General features: G+C 48.1%; 1 protein-coding gene across 3 annotated transcripts in view; it reads right to left on the reverse strand.

The window, feature by feature from the left end:
• Positions 1–23,226, reverse strand: part of OSBPL5 (oxysterol binding protein like 5) — an 88,310-nt gene that overhangs the window by 27,569 nt on the left and 37,515 nt on the right. For all 3 annotated transcript variants that reach the window (XM_083163932.1, XM_083163933.1, XM_083163934.1), the window contains exons 2-6: positions 14,824–14,977; positions 12,277–12,350; positions 5,260–5,340; positions 3,650–3,751; positions 1,082–1,285 (exon numbers count right to left, since the gene is read on the reverse strand). In XM_083163932.1, coding sequence (XP_083020058.1) covers positions 1,082–1,285; positions 3,650–3,751; positions 5,260–5,340; positions 12,277–12,350; positions 14,824–14,977 — 615 coding nt within the window. The remainder of the gene's footprint in view (positions 1–1,081; positions 1,286–3,649; positions 3,752–5,259; positions 5,341–12,276; positions 12,351–14,823; positions 14,978–23,226) is intronic.

The raw sequence follows: 23,226 nt of genomic DNA on the forward strand, positions 1-23,226 counted from the left end.
TCAGAATTTACTTTTTATTTATTTAGCACCTTCTAGAAGATAATAGATAGGATCTGATTGGTTGCCATAGCAACATCCCATACAAAATAGAACTCCCATCTTATTAAATTTTCCCCATAGTGTTAAAAAATACAAATATATATATATATATATATATATATATATATATATATATATATATATATATATATATATATATATATATATATATATATATATATATATATCTCATATATATATATATATAATTCAATTTAATTTTTAATTTTTGGCTAAGTGTTTGGAGTGCCGCTTCCCTCCCTGCTGCATCTATCTACGCCTTGAGCGGGCACCCAGCAAGCATCTTCATTTAAGTGGAGTTGCCGGACACCACCTGTTTTCTATATCTATCTATATATATATATCTATATATATATAGATATATATATATAGATAGATATATTTCTCTGAAGAGATTTGTTTCAGCACTGACAAAGCGCATAATTCCTTATTTTTTGTCACAACTGTGCATTGTTTCTAAATTTTATGTATGTAGGGAGGGCTGATATTTTAAGCGGTACACACCCACAAGGCTCTGGTCACACCCACAACACTCTGGTCACTCCCACGAGGCTCCTTCCCTTCTTAGTGAAGGCCCATAAACATTTGCAGCACCAGGCCCTGAATCATGCAATTGTTCTCTCCAAGTGAAACCTGGAGGACAAGCATCAGGGCACTTTGGGGGACGGGACCGGACTTCCACGTCATTAGGCCACATCCAGTCATGGTAAATCCCTGCAAATCACAGGTCCTCAAAGAAGTCTAATATGTCTGCAATTTAACACTGCGCCCTCCATAGGGCCTGCATTCCAGGAAGAGGTTGAGATGTGAGAGAAATACCCACTTTCCAGGGAACTAACCGATAAATCAAGAGGTTGAGATGCAAGAGGAATACCCACTTTCCAGGGAACTAACCGATAAATCCATGAGAGTAGGGAAGTAGGTTTTGGAACGGGAAATTTTACCAGGTGCAATGGGTACTGGCCCACTAACTACATTCTTGGTATAAGCCAGAAAGACCATATAGATAAACCGCATGTACCTTAACTGCCCAAATAGACTGATCCAGTGGGTGATAAAGTTTAAAACAGAAGCCATCTTTCTTGGTGGGTCTCTCAATCAGCTCGCAGGAGTGCAGCAGCAGTGTCCCCACCCATTGGCCAACCTTTGGCGTCTTATAGATGAGGAGCAGCCCCGGTTTCAGAACGCACCACAGTTTTGTCCAACTCTTTAATGAGCCGCGGATCTGAAAGAGAACATATACTTTAGTTGGGCACACGGAACACTGTATAGTCCTGTTCCGGCATCACCACATCGAACGACACTGTAAGCACAACATGCACTCGGATGGATTGCTGGACAATTATTTAAATTAGATCGTAATACAATTCACTAATAACTGTTACATATTGGATACTGTACAGAGCAGAAATAACCAATCAGGGGAAGGGCATTGTGGGGCAACTCATTACACTTTACTCGTACGATGATGATACAAATCATTTCATTGTCTACATTTCCACCGGTTCCAATCAGATGATTAATAATTTCTATCATCCATATTTTATTGTACTGGACCCATTCCCAGCCACGCGCCAATTAATTATAATGAGCTAGACAGAAAATAATCTTATTTAAGGTTACAATATAATTTTGACATGACTATATACAGTAGGAAATTAATAAATAGGGGGAATGTTGAGGCCTGGTGTAGTGTAGCTCACTGACCAGGTCTAAGTCGCCATTAGGTCAACAGCAAAAGATTGACATGCGCAAGGTAGACACAAGCAAAAAGGTCAACACAGGAAAAAGTCCCCCCCCAAAAATAGTGAAAAAACTCATGTTGACCTTTTATTGAATCAACCTTTTAAACCTTTTTGCTTGTGTTGACCTTCAGTGAGTTGACATGGTTTATGTGGACCTAAACATCATCGTCCACCATCCAGATAAAGTGGAGAACGGGTTTGTCGGTCTTGCGGAAAACTCAGGGAAGGGCTCATCTTCAAAGAGCTGCGGGAAAAGTCCTCACACCTGGGAAATATAATTACAGTGATCGGGAGAAGCGTTAATAAAGCTGTTTACACACGGCAGCGATATGTCGCCGAGCTATGTATCGCTCGGCGATATATGGCTGAGCGATATTTCGCTCAGTATCCCGTTTGCATCAGCGACCAGAGATGGTCGCTGATGAAAAAGAAACTGCCGGGGGAGCCCGGCAGGGGAAATCAGCTGGACGCAGGAGCATGTTCCTGCGACCAGCGATCACTACAAGGAAAAAATGGGAGCGCGCACCTGGTGATATATCGCCATTGCCCGCGATATCAGCAAGAAATCGACCCGTATGTACACACCATTAGACTCCCAGTTTCTGCAATAGCCTAATTAATGCCCTTCATTTATTAATGGGAATTAACTCACAGGAGCTGGGAAAGGGTCACGGATTTGTGCGTTAAAGCGGTCACAGCGCCCATTAACACCAGAGTGATTGGGGATTTTCAGTCCTACAGTTGTATACCAAAACCCTATAGCTGCGGGGTCTTTCTATCAGAGCAGTCCGAGGCAGCCGGATACCCCTCTACCCTACAATAAGGCTGGATACCCCTCTACCCTACACTAAGGCAGGATACCCCTCTACCATACACTAAGACTGGATACCCCTCTACCCTACACTCAGGCTGGATACCCCTCTACCCTACACTAAGGCTGGATACCCCTCTACCCTACACTCAGGCTGGATACCCCTCTACCCTACACTAAGGCTGGATACCCCTCTACCCTACACTAAGGCTGGATACCCCTCTACCCTACACCCAGGCTGGATACCCCTCTACCCTACACCCAGGCTGGATACCCCTCTACCCTACACTCAGGCTGGATACCCCTCTACCCTACACTCAGGCTGGATACCCCTCTACCCTACACTCAGGATGGATACCCCTCTACCCTACAATAAGGCTGGATACCCCTCTACCCTACAATAAGGCTGGATACCCCTCTACCCTATAATAAGGCTGGATACCCCTCTACCCTACAATAAGGCTGGATAACCCTCTACCCTACAATAAGGCTGGATACCCCTCTACCCTACACTAAGGCTGGATACCCCTCTACCCTACAATAAGGCTGGATACCCCTCTACCCTACACTCAGGCTGGATACCCCTCTACCCTACACTAAGGCTGGATAACCCTCTACCCTACAATAAGGCTGGATACCCCTCTACCCTACACTCAGGCTGGATACCCCTCTACCCTACACTAAGGCTGGATAACCCTCTACCCTACAATAAGGCTGGATACCCCTCTACCCTACACTCAGGCTGGATACCCCTCTACCCTACACTCAGGCTGGATACCCCTCTACCCTACACTCAGGATGGATACCCCTCTACCCTACAATAAGGCTGGATACCCCTCTACCCTACAATAAGGCTGGATAACCCTCTACCCTACAATAAGGCTGGATACCCCTCTACCCTACACTAAGGCTGAGACTTTACCATCTGGATCAGTCAGTGTCCACCTACTAGGATGGGGCTCCGCATGGGGTTGGTTTCCCATAATCATGGAAAGGACCAGACACAACATAGACAAACATTCTTATACAATACCTTCAGCCAGTCGGCCACAATGACCACACTGGGATCTTTCAGGGCACTAAATAGCTGCTTTGTGGCGCGTTTCTTCTCCTGTCTGTAGTTCTTTTTCTGCACCTATAATACATGGGAGATGGAAGATTAGTCACAAACTCTGCTGTGGGCCGACAATATGGACCCTATGTGCTCTGCGGTGGCCTGAGAGTATGGACCCTACATGCTCCGCCGTGGCCAGAGAGTATGGACCCTACGTGCTCCGCTGTTGGCCAGAGAGTATGGACCCTATGTGCTCCGCTGTTGGCCAGAGAGTTTGGACCCTATGTGCTCCACTGTTGGCCAGAGAGTATGGACCCTACGTGCTCCACTGTTGGCCAGAGAGTATGGACCCTACGTGCTCCGCTGTTGACCAGAAGGTATGGACCCTATGTGCTCCGCTGTTGGCCAGAGAGTATGGACCCTACGTGCTCCGCTGTTGGCCAGAAAGTATGGACCCTACGTGCTCCGCTGTTGGCCAGAAAGTATGGACCCTACGTGCTCCGCTGTTGGCCAGAAAGTATGGACCCTACGTGCTCCGCTGTTGGCCAGAGAGTTTGGACCCTACGTGCTCCACTGTTGGCCAGAGAGTATGGACCCTACGTGCTCCGCTGTTGGCCAGAGAGTATGGACCCTAAGTGCTCTGCTGTGGCCAGAGAGTATGGACCCTAAGTGCTCTGCTGTGGCCAGAGAGTATGGACCCTACGTGCTCTGCTGTGGGCCGACAGTATGGACCCTACGTGCTCCGCTGTTGGCCAGAGAGTATGAACCCTATGTGCTCTGCGGTTGCCTGAGAGTATGGACCCTATGTGTTCCGCTGTTGACCAGAGAGTATGGACCCTATGTGCTCCGCTGTTGGCCAGAGAGTATGGACCCTACATGCTCCGCCGTGGCCAGAGAGTATGGACCCTACATGCTCCGCCCTGGCCAGAGAGTATGGACCCTACGTGCTCCGCCCTGGCCAGAGTATAGACCCTACGTGCTCTGCCGTGGCCATGGAGTATGGACCCTACGTGCTCCGCTGTGGGCCGAGTGTATGGACCCTACGTGCTCCGCTGTGGGCCGAGAGTATGAACTGTACGTGCTCCGATATGGCCAGAGAATATGAACCTTATGTGCTCCGCTGTGGCCAGAGAGTATGAACCCTATGTGCTCTGCTGTGGGCTGAGAGTAAGGACTCTACGTGCTCCGCTATGGCCAGAGAATATGGAACCTACATACTCCGCTATGACCCGAGGCGGTCAGTCAGAGATGATGATGTATGGGAGAAGCTACAGATGTGTCCTTTTAAAATAGGCGCCTTCACTCCACAAGGCATCCATATGCGATTATGGGTTATACTTGGGAGATGGTCCCCTTTATTAGGGGGAGTCACCACCCTTCCCCACCCCAGGAATCCCCGGTCTTTGCTCACTAGTTTCGGGGACATGTAATTATCTCCCAAGATAGCGTGGGGCAGTGGCCCCATAGCCCCCCCAGCACCAGTCTGTCCGCACATCACTGATGAGCGGAACACTCTGCTGTACTGCTGGTGCTGTGCAGAACAATGCAGAGCATTAATAAGCCCTGCAGGGATACATAAAGCCACTTACCTTCAGGGTGTCCATTCTGACAGTTTTAGACGTGGGCGAGAGACATTCCTTGTCCGTTCCATTGCAAAGTTTATTATCCACCTATAAATAGGACAAGAATTGGGTTACTTGTAGCAAGTCACGCTGTACAGGAGGACTCTGGGAGGACAAGTCTAAGATTTCGGAGCTTAATGTGGGAAGTGACAGCGTCTGCAGATGGCAGAGAAATGACTTTGGGGCAGATGTACTAAGTCTTGGCGAGGGATCACATACCAGCCAGTCAGCTCATAACTTATTTTTAAAACCTAGGGGTCTATTTACTAAGCTGTGGAGAGAGATACAAGCCAATCAGCTCCTAGCTGCCATGTTACAGTCTGTGTTTGAAAATTGACAGTTAGGGGCTGGTTGGCTGTACTTGGTCTCTCTTTAAGGCTTTGTAAATCTGCACCTCTATAACATTCTGTAACTGTGAGACCAGAGAACAGGCAGAGACATGAGTCCCTGTGAATCACTGGATTTATAGAAAGCGATGAATTGCTTAGTTCTAGACGCTCAGTTCTCTGGCTCTGCTGCCGTCATATGGGATAACGACATTATCTGCAGCTTGCCCCATCTCCTAGATGCCGCTGGGGATTGTTGTAGCCTCAGTGTACCAGCTTCCCCCAGCAGAATACACCGTGTTACCGGTCCCCAGTCGAGCCATGAACATAAAACGCCACAATAGCCAACTACCTTCGTATAGGAGCCGCAGGGTGAGTGATGCTATATAGAGGGGAAACAAGTCATCATAGCCTGCTTCCGCTACGCAGTGCAGAGATTACCACAGATATCATCATTTGATGGTCGACAGTCATTAGGTCGACATGGGAAAAGGTCGACACCATTAGGTCGACATGGGTCTAGGTCGAAAGGTAATTAGTTCGACAGGTCGTTAGTTCGACAATGTCTTGGTTGACAGTCAAAAGGTCGACATGGGGTTTTTCACTGTTTTTTGAGCCGACAGGCGGTATTTCATGCCCTACAATCCACTAGGGCGTGGTGGGAGAATAAAATAGTGTGCCTGACGCATTGCGAGCGCAGCGAGGGGATGCGGTGCACTTGAAACGGTGTCCATGTGAAAAACCCCATGTCGATTTTTTGACTGTCGACCATCATGCTGTAGACCAAATTATCCCAACCCACTTCAGGGGGGGGGGGGGAAGTTGTGCTGGAAGATGTTGGTCAGGAGCCTCCCGCAGCTGCAACTATGCTTCAGTATACTGATGGTGTGGGGCTGCACTGTGGCCATAATTTTCAGTTCAACAACAACAACAACAACAGCTTCTGCAACACGTTGAGCTATTTTAAAGTGCAGTATGGGATGTTTAAAAAAGTTTTAGTGCTCTGTGGCCAGTTTTTTATTTTACCTACAACTTTATACATCAAACTGCTGTTCTCATGTTATCCAATAAAAATACTGCACGACTTGGATCCCAGTTCAACAAGCTAGAAGGCGTATGTGAACGTGACTTGTCGGATAGACGGAAGAGTGTTGGAGCTTAGTTGGCAGTAGGAGGCACAAGGTTGACGCACCCACCTAATATAAAGGCTACATTTGCTCATATCCTTATAGCATTGATGCGATGACTCACTTATGAATGTAAAATGCAAATGTGAGTCATTCTCTTAGGTGCATGGAAGCGGTGTCACCGAGCACATGTAAAGGTACACGCTGACTACACGACGCCTGATTTGGTGACCCTGCCAGATTCTCCCACAGCCTGAAAGTTGCACATTGTAATATACTGTTTGGTCATATCCCATAAAGCACGCCTGGATGGGGCAACATAAAAGTGCACCAACCTGGGCTGCCTGCTTGTACTGTGGAGCCAATCCGCGTGCTTGACCAATCAAGTTCATTTAGAATACATACTCACAAAGAGGAAGGAGAGGATGCAGATTTTACCCTCAATATATTATGCCAACCGGTGCAGGTGGCACAGTGGTTAGCATTGCTGTGTCTCCACACAGGGGTCGTGGGTTTGATCCCAAACTGAGCTTACATCTGCTTAATTTATTTGTGTTATTGTGGGTTTCCACCCTCAATCCAAAAACATACTTTTAGGCTAATTAGTTGCGGTGTCAAAATAAGAGTCTAATGAGGATAATTAATCTGAGACATACAGTATATTGTATAATACCAAGATATGTAAAATGCAGCAGCCAGAGTGGCTACATTGGCAAAAGGAGGTCTATCTCTCAGCAACTAACATCTGTAGGAGTGCAAGTAGATGATGAAGAGATCGCCACAGTGATGCTACAAAATAGAATGCCTACGTTTGGCTTACTAGTATTAGCATTGAAAGCAAACACTGAAAGTTAAACACACACAGAGCAAAACTGCTACAGTTCCAAGAACATGTGCCAGTTTAATTTTAAGGTTGAGACTTTCCATACCACTGCCAGTTGTGTGCACGTATTCCACCAAAGTTAATGTGAGGATTTCAGAAATAAGTCTTATTACCTGCTGGGATTACGCGCCGATAACTCTACATGTTACACAGGATTGCTTTTAACATGCGGTGTCAATTAGCGCTTGCGGTCTGGTGGATGACCCCCAATTTGGTTCCTGATTTTAAGGCATCAGAATAACAGCACAATGCAATTGCAGAAAGGACATTTCCATTAATGAACACTAGCAAAAACATGAATAGAATTTAACACCCAGTGCCTATGAGCGCAAAAACTGGGGACTATGGGCCTTATTCTAGTTCACTCTTGTGCAGAGAGAATTAGATTTGGGTGAGTTATTTTGTTTCTGTGCAGGGTAAATACTGGCTGCTTTATTTATACACTGCAATATAGATCTCACTTTGAAGTAAAACCCCACCCAAATCTAATTCTCTCTGCACATGTTACATCTGCCCCACCTGCAGTGCACATAGTTTTGTCCATCTAAGAAGGATTTTGTCAGAAAGAGTGAACTAGAACAGGGGCGGATTGGCCTACCGGGAAACCGGGCTGTTTCCCGGTGGGCCGGCATATTTGGAGTGTAAAAGGCCGCCCTCCCTCCTTTACAGGGCCGGCCGCGGCATCTACGTGCATTCTGCCCTGATCAAATATGGCCGCGGCCGGCCTCAAGTGCTGCCACAGTTAAAATGGCCGCGGGAGCGCTGGTGCGCATGCGCGATCGCACGCAGCTGCTCCCGCGGTCCTGTGTGCGGCTGCTCAAGTGAAGTGATCCCCAGAAGGTAGCGCAGGAGCAGGGCCGCTCAGCAGAGGATGCTGGGCTGGAGAGGCGCACTCCCGTTCTGCATCCCCTGCTGCTATGTGTTCTCAGACTGGTTTGTCATGTTGGCTGCTGCTGCTGCCTCGGCCGTCACAGAGTTTAGACAGGCAGCGGCAGCTAGAAGAGCCCTCTCACACCCCTTTGACAGCACCATGTTTTGAGAGCACAGTGGGTCCCGAAAATGGGCGGAGCTACACGGACTAGAGGGGCGTGGCTAAACGCCTCAAAGGGGGCGGGGCTACATAGAAGCAGTCTCCAGTCTGCACTGCAGATATGTATTCCAGTTCCACAGGGTCGGTCAGCGTACTTGGGTAAGTGGAGGCAGAAACAGTGTGTGTGGTGTGTGTGTGTGTGTGTGGTGTGTGTGTGTGGTGTGTGTGTGTGTGTGTGGTGTGTGTGTGTGTGTGTGTGTGTGTGTGGTGTGGTGTGTGTGGTGTGTGTATGGCCATTATGTATAGTAGCAGTGTTCTGGGGGCATTATACAGTAGGTGTAAGCAGGGTTTCTACTGGGGGCATTACACGTGTAAATGGTGCTGCTACTGGAGGCTGGCATTATGGAGCCTGGTACTGTGGGCATTATCCATGGAAGCAGCACTACTACTGTGGGCACTACTACTGCAGGCATTATGTGTAAGTGGTGCTGCTACTGAGGGCATTATACGTATAGAGTCACCGGAACTCGGTAAGTGCCAGTGGCGTAACTACTGAGGATGCAGGGGGTGCAGCTGCTGTGGGGCCCTGGCTGCCTCCAGGGGCCCGCCGCTACCCCTGCACACAGTCACATAGAAAGTGTTTAGCCGCCAGGAACTAGGTATACGGTGGGTCGATGGCCGGCTCCGATCTGCTCCCTCCTCCTGGTTACGGCCGTGCCACCTGGATTTAACAGAACGAAGGGCTTAACAGCACAGTGCAGAGCAGCGCTGGTTTATGACGCCGCTGCACTGGCCTTTCCAAGCTGTCACTACTAGCGCAGGAGTTTGTCGCGCGCTGGGGATCAAAAGCAGGATGGGCGGCAAAGCGGAATAAAACACTGGGCAGTCTGCAGTGCCGCCCACCCTTTTGCTATCCGCATCCCTCATAGGTGACATGTAAATGTGTGTTGGGGAGGGGAAGGGGACATGTACATTTGTGCTTCTATTGGCTGGCGACCCACGGTGAGATTTCAAACAGCTGCGGGCCCGCTCTAAAGACAGCCGGGCAGCCCACCGCTTCTGCCCGGCTGTCACACTGTTTCACTGCAGCCACTTTAGACAGCCAGGCAACACACCCCTCTCTGCCCGTCTGTCAGACTGCTTCACCCTGGCTAATACCACCCCCTTGGCAACAAGTACTAAACCTCCTTTGAGCATGTCGGTAAGCGGCACTTATGTGCCATAATATGCAATGGGCATCTCAGTGTGTGGCATATCTGTAATGGGCATAATGGTGTGTGGTATATGTATAATGGCATCAGGGTGCATGGCATATGTATAATGGAGCATCATGGTGTATGGCATATGTATAATGGAGCATCACAGTGTGTGGCATATGTATAATGGAGCATCACGGTGTGTGGCATATGTATAATGGAGCATCACGGTGTGCGGCATATGTATAATGGTCATCACGGTGTGTGACATATGTATAATGGCATCAGGGTGCATGGCATATGTATAATGGAGCATCATGGTGTGTTGTTGCATATGTATAATGGAGCATCACGGTGTGTTGCATATGTATAATGGAGCATCACGGTGTGTGACATATGTATAATGGAGCATCACGGTGTGCGGCATATGTATAATGGGCATCACGGTGTGCGGCATATGTATAATGGGCATCACGGTGTGTGACATATGTATAATGGGCATCACGGTGCGTGGCATGTGTATAATGGTGCATCATGGTGTGTTGCATATGTATAATGGGCATCACGGTGCGTGGCATGTGTATAATGGTGCATCACGGTGCATGGCATATGTATAATGGCATCATGGTGTGTGGCATATGTATAGTGGGCATTACGGTGTGTGGCATATGTATAATGGGCATCACAGTGTGCTGCATATGTATAATGGGCATCACAGTGTGCTGCATATGTATAATGGGCATTACAGTGTGTGGCATATGTATAATGGGCAACACGGTGTGGCATATGTCTAATGGGCATCACGGTGTGTGGCATATGTCTAATGGGCATCACGGTGTGTGGCATATGTATAAGGGGCATCACTGTCTCTCCTCCCTGCATCCTCCACCACTTTGTGACTCCCCTCCCTGCATCCTCTGCCACTCTGCATTTCCCCTCCTACCCGGCATCCTGTGCCACCATGCCCCCTCACACTCTGCATCCTGTGCCACCCTGCATACGTCCTCCCTCCTTTCATTCTCAGCCACCCTGCATCTCCCCTCCCAGCATTCTACGCCACCCTCCATCCCCCCTCCCTCCCTGCATTCTCTTCCACCCTGCTACTCTACTCTCACCCCTCGTCACCCCCTTCTCACCATTTATTACCAACCCCTCTCACCATGCACCAACCCCCTCTCACCCTGTATCTTCTCATTCCGTTGCATAATGTGAAGTTTAGCTTTTTTTTTTTTTTTTTTACTCATTCTGTGTGGCATTTTGTGAATTTTGGATCATTCCATGTGTCATAATGTGAATATTGGCTCATACTGTGTGGCATAAGGTGTACAGGATTTTCGATAGAAAAAAAGTTCCCTCTTGTTATGGTGCATAATGTGTTCAAGGGAGGTGGCCCATACTCAGTGTCCCACGGCGGGGGGGACGATGACGACAGTTGGAAGACCCCCTGTCTCTATCTCCCCAGCCCCACAAGCTGCAGAATAGACGCTGTCTGCATGTGCCTATTCTGCAGCCTGAGGGGCTGGGGACATAGCCAGCAGCTCAGAGAGCTACTAGCCATGTACCCACAGCGGCAAAAAATTGGGCATGGCCTCACTAAAATAGGCCACACCCCCATATTGGTAGGCCACGCCCACCCCCCAAAAAACGGGCGCGCAACAGCTCCCTCCCCCCCCTCCACGGGCTGCTTCAAGATTTTTCCCGGGCTGGTTTTAATTCCCAATCCGCCCCTGAACTAGAATAAGGCCCAATGTATTTAAAAAGCAAAATGTAGATATAACAGATATAACAAAACATACACTCCTGGAATCAAAGATTCCAAAAAAACAAACAAAGATCATCGCGGTGTAGGCCATTATCAGCACTTTTCTGTTAGGAGTGGAGCGCAGTGATTTCTAATATTTACGGACAGTCTGGATAATTAGCATATTTCCCAGGCGGCAGGATCGGGTCATGAATAATGCATTGCGGATCACATTGTTTTATGCAGAGTGTGTTTACTGCAGAACCGGTAACATGAATTATTTACACGCAGGGTCTGGAACAGTCAGTGCCAGCAGGAGCTCAGCCCAGCGGAACCGGCACCGACACTTTTATTTACAGGGCACGTCTTCCACATATAGTGATTAGATCACAACTCTGTGTTGTTGGTTGCTGCACAGTGCCTAATAAATGGATGGGCCATGTCGCTTGCTGTACTTTGCCAAGCGGAACCAAGACACACCAAGTGGTCACTGGGGGCCAAACTTCATACCGGTTCAGGCTGGTAAATCTTACGTGATGCCATAGACTGGCAACATTAGCTTAGAGGCTAGGGGCATGGACAGCAGAGGAATAGAATATTGGCACATTTTTACGCGGTTATTCAACATAATTAAATATTTAGAAATGAGGTGATCTTAATCTTTTTATCACAGTCCGATACCTTGTTAGCAGAGTTTGTGGTGAACGCGTCGTCATCTTTCACGAGTGGTAAATTGCTGGGTTCCACATCTTTCCCTGTAAAGAGAACACACAGAATATGAGAGAAGGAAACAAAACGCATAATCCGGATTAAATGCAATCAATCATTTATTCTAGCGATAGAGTTTAGTTTGTATGAATGAAGAATCCGAGGACTGCGTCAAAGCCAGTGTGAAACGGTTCCCGGACATTATCCCGGATCTTTTTTTGAAATTAAGAAATGAAAAAAAAAATCTGGCCGCACTACCCACAGCATTCAGAATTATTTTCACAGTTTCCAAGTTTTCCTAGTACATACAAAAGGGAAAATCTCCGGGGAAAAATTTGTTACAGCTCGGGATGTCTCTGGACAGTGGCAGGGGCGGCCATGCGCATCACCCACAGTGCCAGGGGCGGCCATTTATGTAACCCACAGTGCCAGGGTGGCACTGCACGTCTCCCACTGTGCCAGGGGTGGCCCTGCGCCTCACCCATAGTGCCAGGGGCGGCCATTTATGTAACCCACAGTGCCAGGGTGGCTGTGCACATTACCCACTGCGCCAAGGGAGGCCCTGTGCATCACCCACAGTGCCAGGGGAGGCCCTGTGCATCACCCACAGCACCGGGGGGCGGCCCTTAATAACACCCAGAGGCCCGGGGTCCGTATAATGCAGCATGTGTAGTAGTGAGTGCCACGTGTGATGGGGCTCTGTGTGATGCAGCATATGCATGCAGTGAGTGCCACGTGGGATGAGGGGGTCTGTGCAGTGAGTGCCACGTGTGGTGATGGGGATCTGTGTAATGTGGCATGTACAGGGAGTGCCACATGTGGTGGAGGTCTGTGCAATGTGGCATGTGCAGTGACTGCCACATGTGGTGGAGGTCTGTGCAATGTGGCACATGCAGTGAGTACCACATGTGATGGGGGTCTGTAATGCGGCATGTGCAGTGAGTGCCACATGTGATGGGGGTCTGTAATGCGGCATGTGCAGTGAGTACCACATGTGATGGGGGTCTGTAATGCGGCATGTGCAGTGAGTGCCACATGTGATGGGGGTCTGTAATGCGGCATGTGCAGTGAGCGCCATGTGTGATGGGGGGGAATCTGTGTAATGTGGCATGTGCAGTGAGTGCCACATGTGGTGGAGGTCTGTGCAATGTGGCATGTGCAGTGAGTGCCCCTTGTGGTGGGATCTGTGTAATGCGGCATGTGCAGTGAGTGGCACATGTGGGGATCTGTGTAATGCGGCATGTACAGTGAGTGCCACATGTGGTGGAGGTTTGTGCAATGTGGCATGTGCAGTGAGTGCCCCTTGTGGTGGGATCTGTGTAATGCGGCATGTGCAGTGAGTGGCACATGGGATCGGAGGTCTGAATAATGCGGCATGTGCAGTGAGTGCCACGTGCGATCGGAGGTCTGAATAATGCGGCATGTGCAGTGAGTGCCACGTGCGATCGGAGGTCTGAATAATGCGGCATGTGCAGTGAGTGCCACGTGTGATCGGAGGTCTGTATAATGCGGCATGTGCAGTGAGTGCGATCCACGTGTGGTGGGGGATCTGTATAATGCGGCATGTGCAGTGAGTGCCACGTGCGATCGGAGGTCTGTATAATGCGGCATGTGCAGTGAGTGCCACGTGTGGTGGGGGATCTGTATACTGCGGCATGTGCCGTGAGTGCCACGTGTGATTGGAGGTCTGTCTAATGTGGCATGTGCAGTGAGTGTCACGTGTGGTCGGAATCTGTGAAATGCGGCATGTGCAGTGAGTGCCACGTGCGATCGGAGGTCTGTATAATGCGGCATGTGCAGTGAGTGCCATGTATGATGGGGGTCTGTAATGCGGCATGTGCAGTGAGTGCCACGTGTGGTCGGGATCTGTGTAATGTGGCATGTGCAGTGAGTGCCACGTGCGATCGGAGGTCTGTATAATGCGGCATGTGCAGTGAGTGCCACGTGTGGTGGGGGATCTGTATACTGCGGCATGTGCAGTGAGTGCCACGTGCGATCGGAGGTCTGTATAATGCGGCATGTGCAGTGAGTGCCATGTGTAATGGGGGGCTGTATAATGCAGCATGTGCAGTGAGTACCACGTGTAATGGGGGGCTGTATAATGCGGCATGTGTAGTGAGTGCCACGTGTAATGGGGGGGCTGTATAATGCAGCATGTGCAGTGAGTGCCACGTGTAATGGGGGGCTGTATAATGCGGCATGTGTAGTGAGTGCCACGTGCGATCGGAGGTCTGTATAATGCGGCATGTGCAGTGAGTGCCACGTGTAATGGGGGGGCTGTATAATGCGGCATGTGTAGTGAGTGCCACGTGCGATCGGAGGTCTGTATAATGCGGCATGTGCAGTGAGTGCCACGTGTAATGGGGGGCTGTATAATGCTCACAGCAGCTTAGCATCCCCCATACACGTGGCCTTCACCTAGTGAGGTAATTATCCCTCATTATCCAGCTGCCTCCACGGTGGTTAAGCGACCGGCGCCCTATGAGCGTGCGCTATATCCTGGTCACAGACAGAACTCACCTGTGCTCAGTGTGTGGATGTCATGGTCAGCCCCAAATGACAAGTTCCGTGTCAGCTTGTTGTCGGCCTTCGGAGGGGTGACCGTGGTGGGACACAAGGAGAACCTGCGCCGAAATAGATTCTCCTCCTTCATTCTGTGCGCCGGGGAGGTTTTCTGAAAAGCATAGAAAGTACAAGTTATCAGAGGGTTGAAGGCGAATAGAAGGTTTCATGGGAAACAAAATGGCGACCAGCAGGTGCTAAGACGCTTTGTGTTGGGGGGCCAGGGTGGGATATGGCCTCTTTGCTGGCAGGGAATATCAGGGAAAGCCTCCAGGACATGGAATCTTCCACATTTGTGCTGGTCCTCCCTCTTGTAGTCCACCTGGCAATGTGCGTGGCTACTGTGGGGCATGGAGAAGTGATAACGTTACGTAGCAGCCAAATCGACTCCTAACTGTCACATTTACAGAATGCGGGGGGGAAATGACAGTTTGGGGTGTACTTGCTGCTTCTTTATCACTTCATCAGGCTTTATACTTCTTCCCGTATCAGTAACCCGCTAGCTGGGCCTCATCCCTCTTCCTCCTCCCAATTACATTAGAATCATTATAGCCTGTGACCACTGATATCAGATCTCAGTGATGGCCAAATATCGCCCACAAACATTTGTCCAAATGGACGATCTACAGATGGCACCGAGATGATAAAATAAACAATTTGCACCATTAACAATCTTTTTGTGCATATTGTCTAGTTTTTGTGCACTATGGGGTCATTCAGACCTGATCGCTGGGCTGCTAACACTAGGAAACAGCCAAAAAGGATCCTACGTAAAAACAACCAATTCTTATGGATTTCAATGCGCTGAACACGAATATGATGTATACATTGTTTATTAGTTCAGGTTTTGAAGATCCTTAGCGATCAACTAAATCTTAGATCAATGCTGTGGTCACACATTGCAGACGTTTTCCCATTTTAAAATATTTGAAGATATGGGGTGAGATTTAATAGGATGAGAGATTCAGAAAGTGAGAGATCAAACTGGTTTTGCAGTGTAACTGATTTCCGCTTTAAAAAAACTGGAGATTTCTTACCAAATCTCTCACTTTCGGAATCTCTCATCCTATTAAATCTCACCCATGATTTCCTTCTATCAGACACTTGGGTGCAATACGTCTTTGAAGATGGATTTTCTTTATTCTCACTTAGATTTTTTCCCAGCTCGCTGCGGCGCTGTTAGTGATGAACACGGTGAATGTTTTCACCAGGATATTTCGGAGGTGGAGAAGAGATAGATACCGGGGGAAATGGAATGCTTCAAGGCTAGCAGAGTATATTGGACACTTTGTCAGAGATGTCCCGGAAATAGTGTACAAGCGACTTGCAAAATGAAAGTGGCATTAAAAGCAATGAGCTGTAATATTGTGAATGTTGTGTATGTACGTAAGCTATTTGTTTTGGGAAACAAGAAATGGGAATAACTATAAAACGGCAACAAATCTTTTAATTTCATTGTCATTTTCATTTTCAGCAGCCTAAATTCTATTAATAAACATATGTCATTTTTTGGATCCCAAAAAATGTAAAAAATTTGTTGTCCAGTGTAATCTTTGGAGTCCAGCGATCGTTTAGCCGCCACCCCACCAGAGTGAGATCCCGCCCCTGTGCATGACTGCGAATGGCATCGCACTCACCAGCGAATGAGTTCTGTAGTGTGCGCAGCAGCTGACTCAGCGGCTGCAAAGAAACTGGCTGATCGGGGCTGGTGCTGGTGTCAGAGGTTCACCCCGAAGACAGCATCTCGCCAGCGATCCCCGGCTGGTGGACCTCTGACTCCCTCCCCCTCATTGCTCCCCCCGCCCCAGGGACAATGGGAAAGTAACCAATCAGCGGGACAAGGCCCCCACACACTAGAACAATTTTTTGTCCGATTGTCCGATTTCCGTCCGATATGTAGGCCATTTTTACCGATAATCGACAATAAATCGGACAATCGGCCAAAAAATCAGTCTAGTGTGTGGGGGCCTTAAGGCTCAGTACATAGACCCCAGTTATCATTGCTGCAACCATCACACTGACTACATGGGTACGTTCTCCCACCACTCACTATATATTTATAAAACCGTTTGCCATGTGCTGTTCTGCAGAGAACATTTATAATTTACTGCTGAATATAGTAACGCTCCTGTAATCTCCCCGGATGACTAATAAATGACTGTACTGGCTCAGGATTACGGCTTCTATAAAAGGGTCTAAATTTAGCCGAGTCAGCATCGGATTGTTTATGGAAAGTGTTTTCAGCCAAACATAGAAAATGGAGTTTAGTGATGATTATATGTTCAAGTATCCTGTACCGCTGTCCTGCCTGCGGTCCCAGGGCGTTATTGCATGTGGCGAAGGGGGCTGCGGGGTGGTGACAGACATGAGGGGGGGGGGGGGGTATCAAAGCTTGAAGAGAGAAAAAAGCATCAATCATCTGCTGTGTTAAAGAATGCGTTTGGAAAAAAAAAGCCAAGAGCTGATTGGTTGGAACTTTATCTCTCTCTCTCGCTTAGATTCATCTACCCTTTGTGTTTTTGTGCTAGAACATAAGCGCAGAGTTTCCTGGGCCAACATGCAGAGAGTTTCTCCATCTAAGGCAGGCATGTCCAACGTTGGCCCTCCAGATGTTGTGAAACTACACATCCCAGCATGCTTTGCAATAGTTTTAGCATTCTCTAATAGCAAAACTGTGGCAAAGCATGCTGGGATGTGTAGTTTCACAACATCTGGAGGGCCAACATTGGACATGCCTGATCTAAGGGGTAAATTTGGTACTTATTTCCTAGCACGGCGCCCACGATCTAGATTGTATGTGTCGGGATGATATCGCAAGCATTGCATACATCTTATGTGTTTGTGCATGGACGAGATCGACGAGATATACAATCTATACAATTGGAAAGATTTTGAATTGTATGTACAATATCGCATCTTATGGAACTCATGGATCTTATGCATCCATAAGATCCATAAGAAGCCATAAGATAAAAGATCCATCAACACCAACCTGAAGCGTGGCGAGCGCCGTGAGCCCGCGAGGGGTGGCAGTACGCGTCCTCCGACCTTTTCATACCCCCACTATCCACGTTGGCGTGGAGTTGATTTTATATAGTGCGGCGAGCGCAGCGAGCCTCCGAGCCCGAAGCGTGGCAAGCGCAGCGAGCCCCGCGAGGGGATGCGCATTACTTCACAGGTATTACGCGTCTGCTCGCCACGCTTCGGGCTCGGTGACTCGCTGTGCTCGCCACGCTTCGGGTTGGTGTTGATGGATCTTTATCTTATGGATCTCATGCATCTTATGGATGCATAAGATCCATGAGATCAATAAGATGAGATCCATTAGATGCGATATTGTACATACAATTAAAAATCTTTTCAATTGTATAGATTGTATGCCGTAATTAAGGCATACAATCTTATGCGATGGGCGCCGTGCTAGGAAATAAGTACCGTAAATTTACTAACATGGGAATTCTACTGAAGATCGGATGTTTCCCATAGCAACCAATTATATTCCATTTATTATTTTCTAGAAACCACCTTTGCGTCACATACAGAACACTTGTAAACTTCATCCTGCATGTTCGTAGCGCTGTCTCTATGCTGCCAAACCACCGGCAGAAAATAACCATCTTAATTTTAGCTCTCTGATCCTCCTCCTGACACACATATATATATAGAAGATGACAGACGCGCCCTCCCGTATGTACGACTTTGCCAACCAAGAAGGAGCCGTCTCAGGAATCAGCGACATATGGCCTGTATTACTAATCACACTATTCTCCCTGCACCCGATATAAAGATTTCCAGCATCGGCGGAGAGCGCGGTGCAGGAAGATTTCTGCGCTCCGCCAGCTGTGACCTTTACCAGAGACATACGGCGAGCGGAGATACAGCTGCACCGAGCTGGACTCGCAGATGTGTCCTTCTCAGAATAAATTATGCTGCTGTCCAAAGATGTAACCAGCCAGGTAAATGGAATATTCTGAAGATACAGCTGCGATATAATCCCCAGGACATGATCATTCTCCAGCACTATGGGCCTGATTCTGATTCACTCGCAAAAGCAAACTCCTTCTTTAATGGACAAAACCATTCTGCACAGCAGGTGGGGCAGATGTAACATGTTGCAAAGAGAGTTCGATTTGGGCGAGTTATTTTGTTTCTGTGCAGAGTAAATATTGGCTGCTTTATTTTGACACTGCAGTAGAGATATCAGTTTTACTTACAACCCCATCCAAATGTAACTTTCTCTGCACCTGTTACATCTGCCCTCCTGCAGTGCAGAATGGTTTTGTGCACTAGAGAGATAATTTGCTTTTGAGAGTGAACCAGAATCAGGACCTATGTGTATATACCCGGCTCAGCCTATGATAGATCCTTCCCTGACACCTACGGCACTGGAAGCCCTTAGGAGTATGGCCGACCGCTCATTCCCAGCGCGCTGTGTTGTGCGCTTGTAGCAACTAGCGGCTGAAAGATTGTTCGGCTTATAAGTGTATAGTAGCACGCTCCATTCTCCCACACTGCGCATACTGTATCTACCAACAGCAGTTACTATTAGACTCCATCTGCATTGGCACAGAAAAGACCAGGTTCTGGTATGGCCTGCAGCTATTCGGGAAATCCAGTGTTTTTCAGAAAACTGAACACTGCAGTGTGGGGGTGATTCAATTGTTGTTTTAGGAGTCCACCACTAGATGGTGCCCAACTGCAGCAATTCAATTGAGCTGCCATTCAGACACGATCTCCAACAGCGCCAACAGTTCTGCATATAGCACCCTGAGGCGGGGGGAAAAGGTGAAAAACTCATGTCGACTTTTTTGACTGTCGACCTTCCTATTGTCAACCTAATGCTTGTGTCAACCTTCCAACCTTAGCCACGGTGACCTATGTCAGGTGTCGACCTTCAGTGATTGAGCCAACCCAGAGACCCAGAGACCGTATCCAAGTTCTGTGTACCCTGCATTGTTCTAATACTGTGCCCTATGTACGGCGCTGCCAACCACTGGCCGGACGCACTCCCATGTGCCTTGCATCTCAATCGCACATCTCACTGGCTGCCATAAATATCTATCACAATCGCACCTGAATAGATGCACAGCGCAGAGCATTTGGACACCTGCGATGCGATCGCATGCGATTACTCGCAGGAAAGTAAAATATCCCATCCCACCTGATGTATTGCATGTGTACATTGCAGATAAAAGGCGGCTTTTGAGATTTATGACATGAGATGAATCACAGTAGGATAGATATGTGGTAAATCTCGTAAAAAAAGCATTCATGTACCGAATCGCAGCCGCAAGCCTCCTGGTAAGGTCCCGGCCGCATTGCAAGGAAAACGCATCCAACTTATCGCAGAGAGACATCTTACTAGTGGATGGGGCCATTAGTCACTTTTATTTTAGGTTTACTTTAATCCAATATAAATAATAATAAACACCCCGCAAATCAGAGGCTGATACAGGGGCTGTAAGGAGGGCGAGGAGGGGGTGACAGGGCCGGCAATGTACAATATACAATGTGACAGAGCGGTGGATCTGTAAATAGCACATTCACCGGAGGCAGCACAGTCCCTGGATTCCATATTGCAGGAACATTACAGGGAGAACAGCTCAGACCCCCTCCCCCCATCTAATAGCATAATAGCCACCTATGGAGGAGGGAGACAGCTCCCCGTACACCAGTGCAGGCACGCACCAGCCTCCTGCCCACACTGGCACTATCAGAACGCCAGCACACACTGGCGGCTAGGAGGGTGAGAGAGCAGCACTTTGCCAATCTGTTCTACACAGGTTCCGTTACTCACAGACATATAACCTACATAGTCACTGGAGTGAGATAATGGCGTGTGCTGGCTGAGTAAGCCTCCAGGGATGGGGGGGGGGGGGGGGGGTATGGTGACTGTCAGACGCAGGGTACCAGCACTGTGACCTTGTTCCCTGCGCAGGGAGGACTCCGAATAACAGGACAGGTGGGTTAGTCTGGAGCATACCAGCCCGATACGCTGCAATGTCACACGCAGGCCTTGTACCAATCATATAGGATACCAGGTGGCAGCACATAAGGTCCTATCAGGTCATTGTGGGACTATATAGGGCAGCAATGAGCGCGCCCAAGATGGCCGAAATGGGCATGTTTGTTACTTAATACCAACCTCTCCTGCTCAATGTTTTGCTTTAACCATATTTAGGACTATTTTGTGGCACGGCGCAGGACATGTTGTACCCCACTATGTATCGGGCGCCTATCACAAATTTAAGGATATCTATGGAGAAAACATCCTTTAGACCTGCACTGCCGATTATCGGACGACCGTGCATTCGCATGGCACGCTGAACTCACAAGTAGGAATGGAATTCTGTTAGTTATCAATCATGGTTACCATGGAGATAGTATAGTGGATGGATAACCTCAATGGTGCGGAGCCATCTTTAAAGGGAACCATACATAGTCTTAACCACCGATGGTCACCCCTTCTTTAGAATGCACAAGGCTGCAGAGCAAACAGAACCCGTGGTGGGGCTCTGGGGAAGCATCAGTAGGCGGAGCTAAGCTCCTTCTCCCGTACCTTAAAGGGAAAAAAATATTCAGTTTCTTAATCATGGATTGTGGGAACCCAGGCAGTTCTCCCCCAACATCGGCCATAAACCATCAATGATATTGAATCATCGATGTTCATCCCTACTCACAAGCTATCACTTATTGGAGTCTGAGGCCCGCCAGGAAGATAATACTCATCGTGATACACGCACGATGTATCGTCACTTTGCGGATTGCAGGCGACAAAAAACAATAAAATCCACATTGAAAATGTGTCAGGAACCGATTGTTCGATACTCCTCTCTCTCCACCGTTTTATACACCCCCACCCTCCCCCCACACACACAGCATGATTATCCAATGGTAGCAAATTGCAATGCTAAGAAATAACAGTTTCACTGATACAGTTATATTCTGGGACCATGGATCCTGCAAATATAACCAGATGCGCCTCTGGGAGACGGATCCTTGCCCGAACAGGTCTAGCATGTTCCAGATCTTCAGAGACCAGAGATGCCGCAATTAGAGCTACATCAATTATCACAACAACAACTTAACGAGTAACCAGCGCAGGTGAACCAACATAATAACTCTTCGAAAGCTGGGCCATGAATGCCACAGAGGCCCCCGTTACATTATTTACCCAGGAGACCAGTGCCACCTGTACCCCCCTGTTGACAACATGCGCCCAACATTGGCCCAGAAGACCTCCCGCACGGACAGATTCTTGGACCGCTCTATAGACGGAACACATGTTCCCAAGGGGCTCATAGACCATTAACTAAATGCACAATCTATTTGCTTTAAACTACAGGCACCAGGGATGTGGTCAGCAGCAGAATCCATATAGATTTATGGCCTGTGACGCACATTACCTCCATCAGAGAGGTTACATTTCTCCAATGTGGGGATGTCATTTGTCAAATTAATGAAGCAGGGCCTGGAACAGACAGAGCTGTGCTGCTCCTGCATCCCAGGCCCAATTATTATGACATTGGCAGAGAAATCTGGAGCCTGCTAAGTCTCAGTGCGCCTGGCCAGTATCTAGACAGCGGAGGGAAGATTAAACGCTAATCCTGCGAGCAACAGGGACCGGCAGGGATAGGATCTAGAAAGCTTTATAAAAGCGTTTCGCAGCTCGCCAGCAAGTCTACAACCTTCTCCGTATACGATTTACAGGGACACAAATACAGGCGCGATGGCACTCACATCTCGCTGCGCCTTTTATCAATGATCGAACATTCAATGCGACCTGGCCGTGATATTAGGTATTGATAAACGCCTGCAGGGCTTAATCCATACATACGGGCACGCAGAACGTACTCATACATTGTATGGTGACTATCAAATCTTAATGCCGCCAACGTCTGCGATATCTCCTCTGTTAATAATTTTTAATGAATAAAAATAAATCACACGATGTGCATTTCATAAGAGAATTCTCTTGAAATACATTGGTATATAAAAAGTTATAAAAAATATTAATAAAAATAATGATGATGGATGTGAATGATTCCAGCTAGCATTCAAGTATGTTATAGACTAGAGGATCAATTTTGTGTCCAAATCAACACCAATAGCTTATATTTACCAGACGATTAGGGTATCCTCGTTAAGGAAGAATTGCACACAGTCCCGGTGATTACCCAGTGGTGGATTCCAAACGTCACTCAATAATGAGACAATGCAGTTCTTATGGTATGCCAATACCTAGCTTATGCCGTGTTCTCACTGCGAGTGAGAAAGACACAGCTTTTACCCGGCATTAATAGACTGCCGTGCTGGACCCCGTTCTCACTGCAAGGCAAATTCCTGGGTGAAGAAGATCTA

Source organism: Crinia signifera, chromosome 11 (genome assembly GCF_055691185.1).
Source record: "Crinia signifera chromosome 11, ASM5569118v1, whole genome shotgun sequence".
NCBI lineage: Eukaryota > Metazoa > Chordata > Amphibia > Anura > Myobatrachidae > Crinia > Crinia signifera.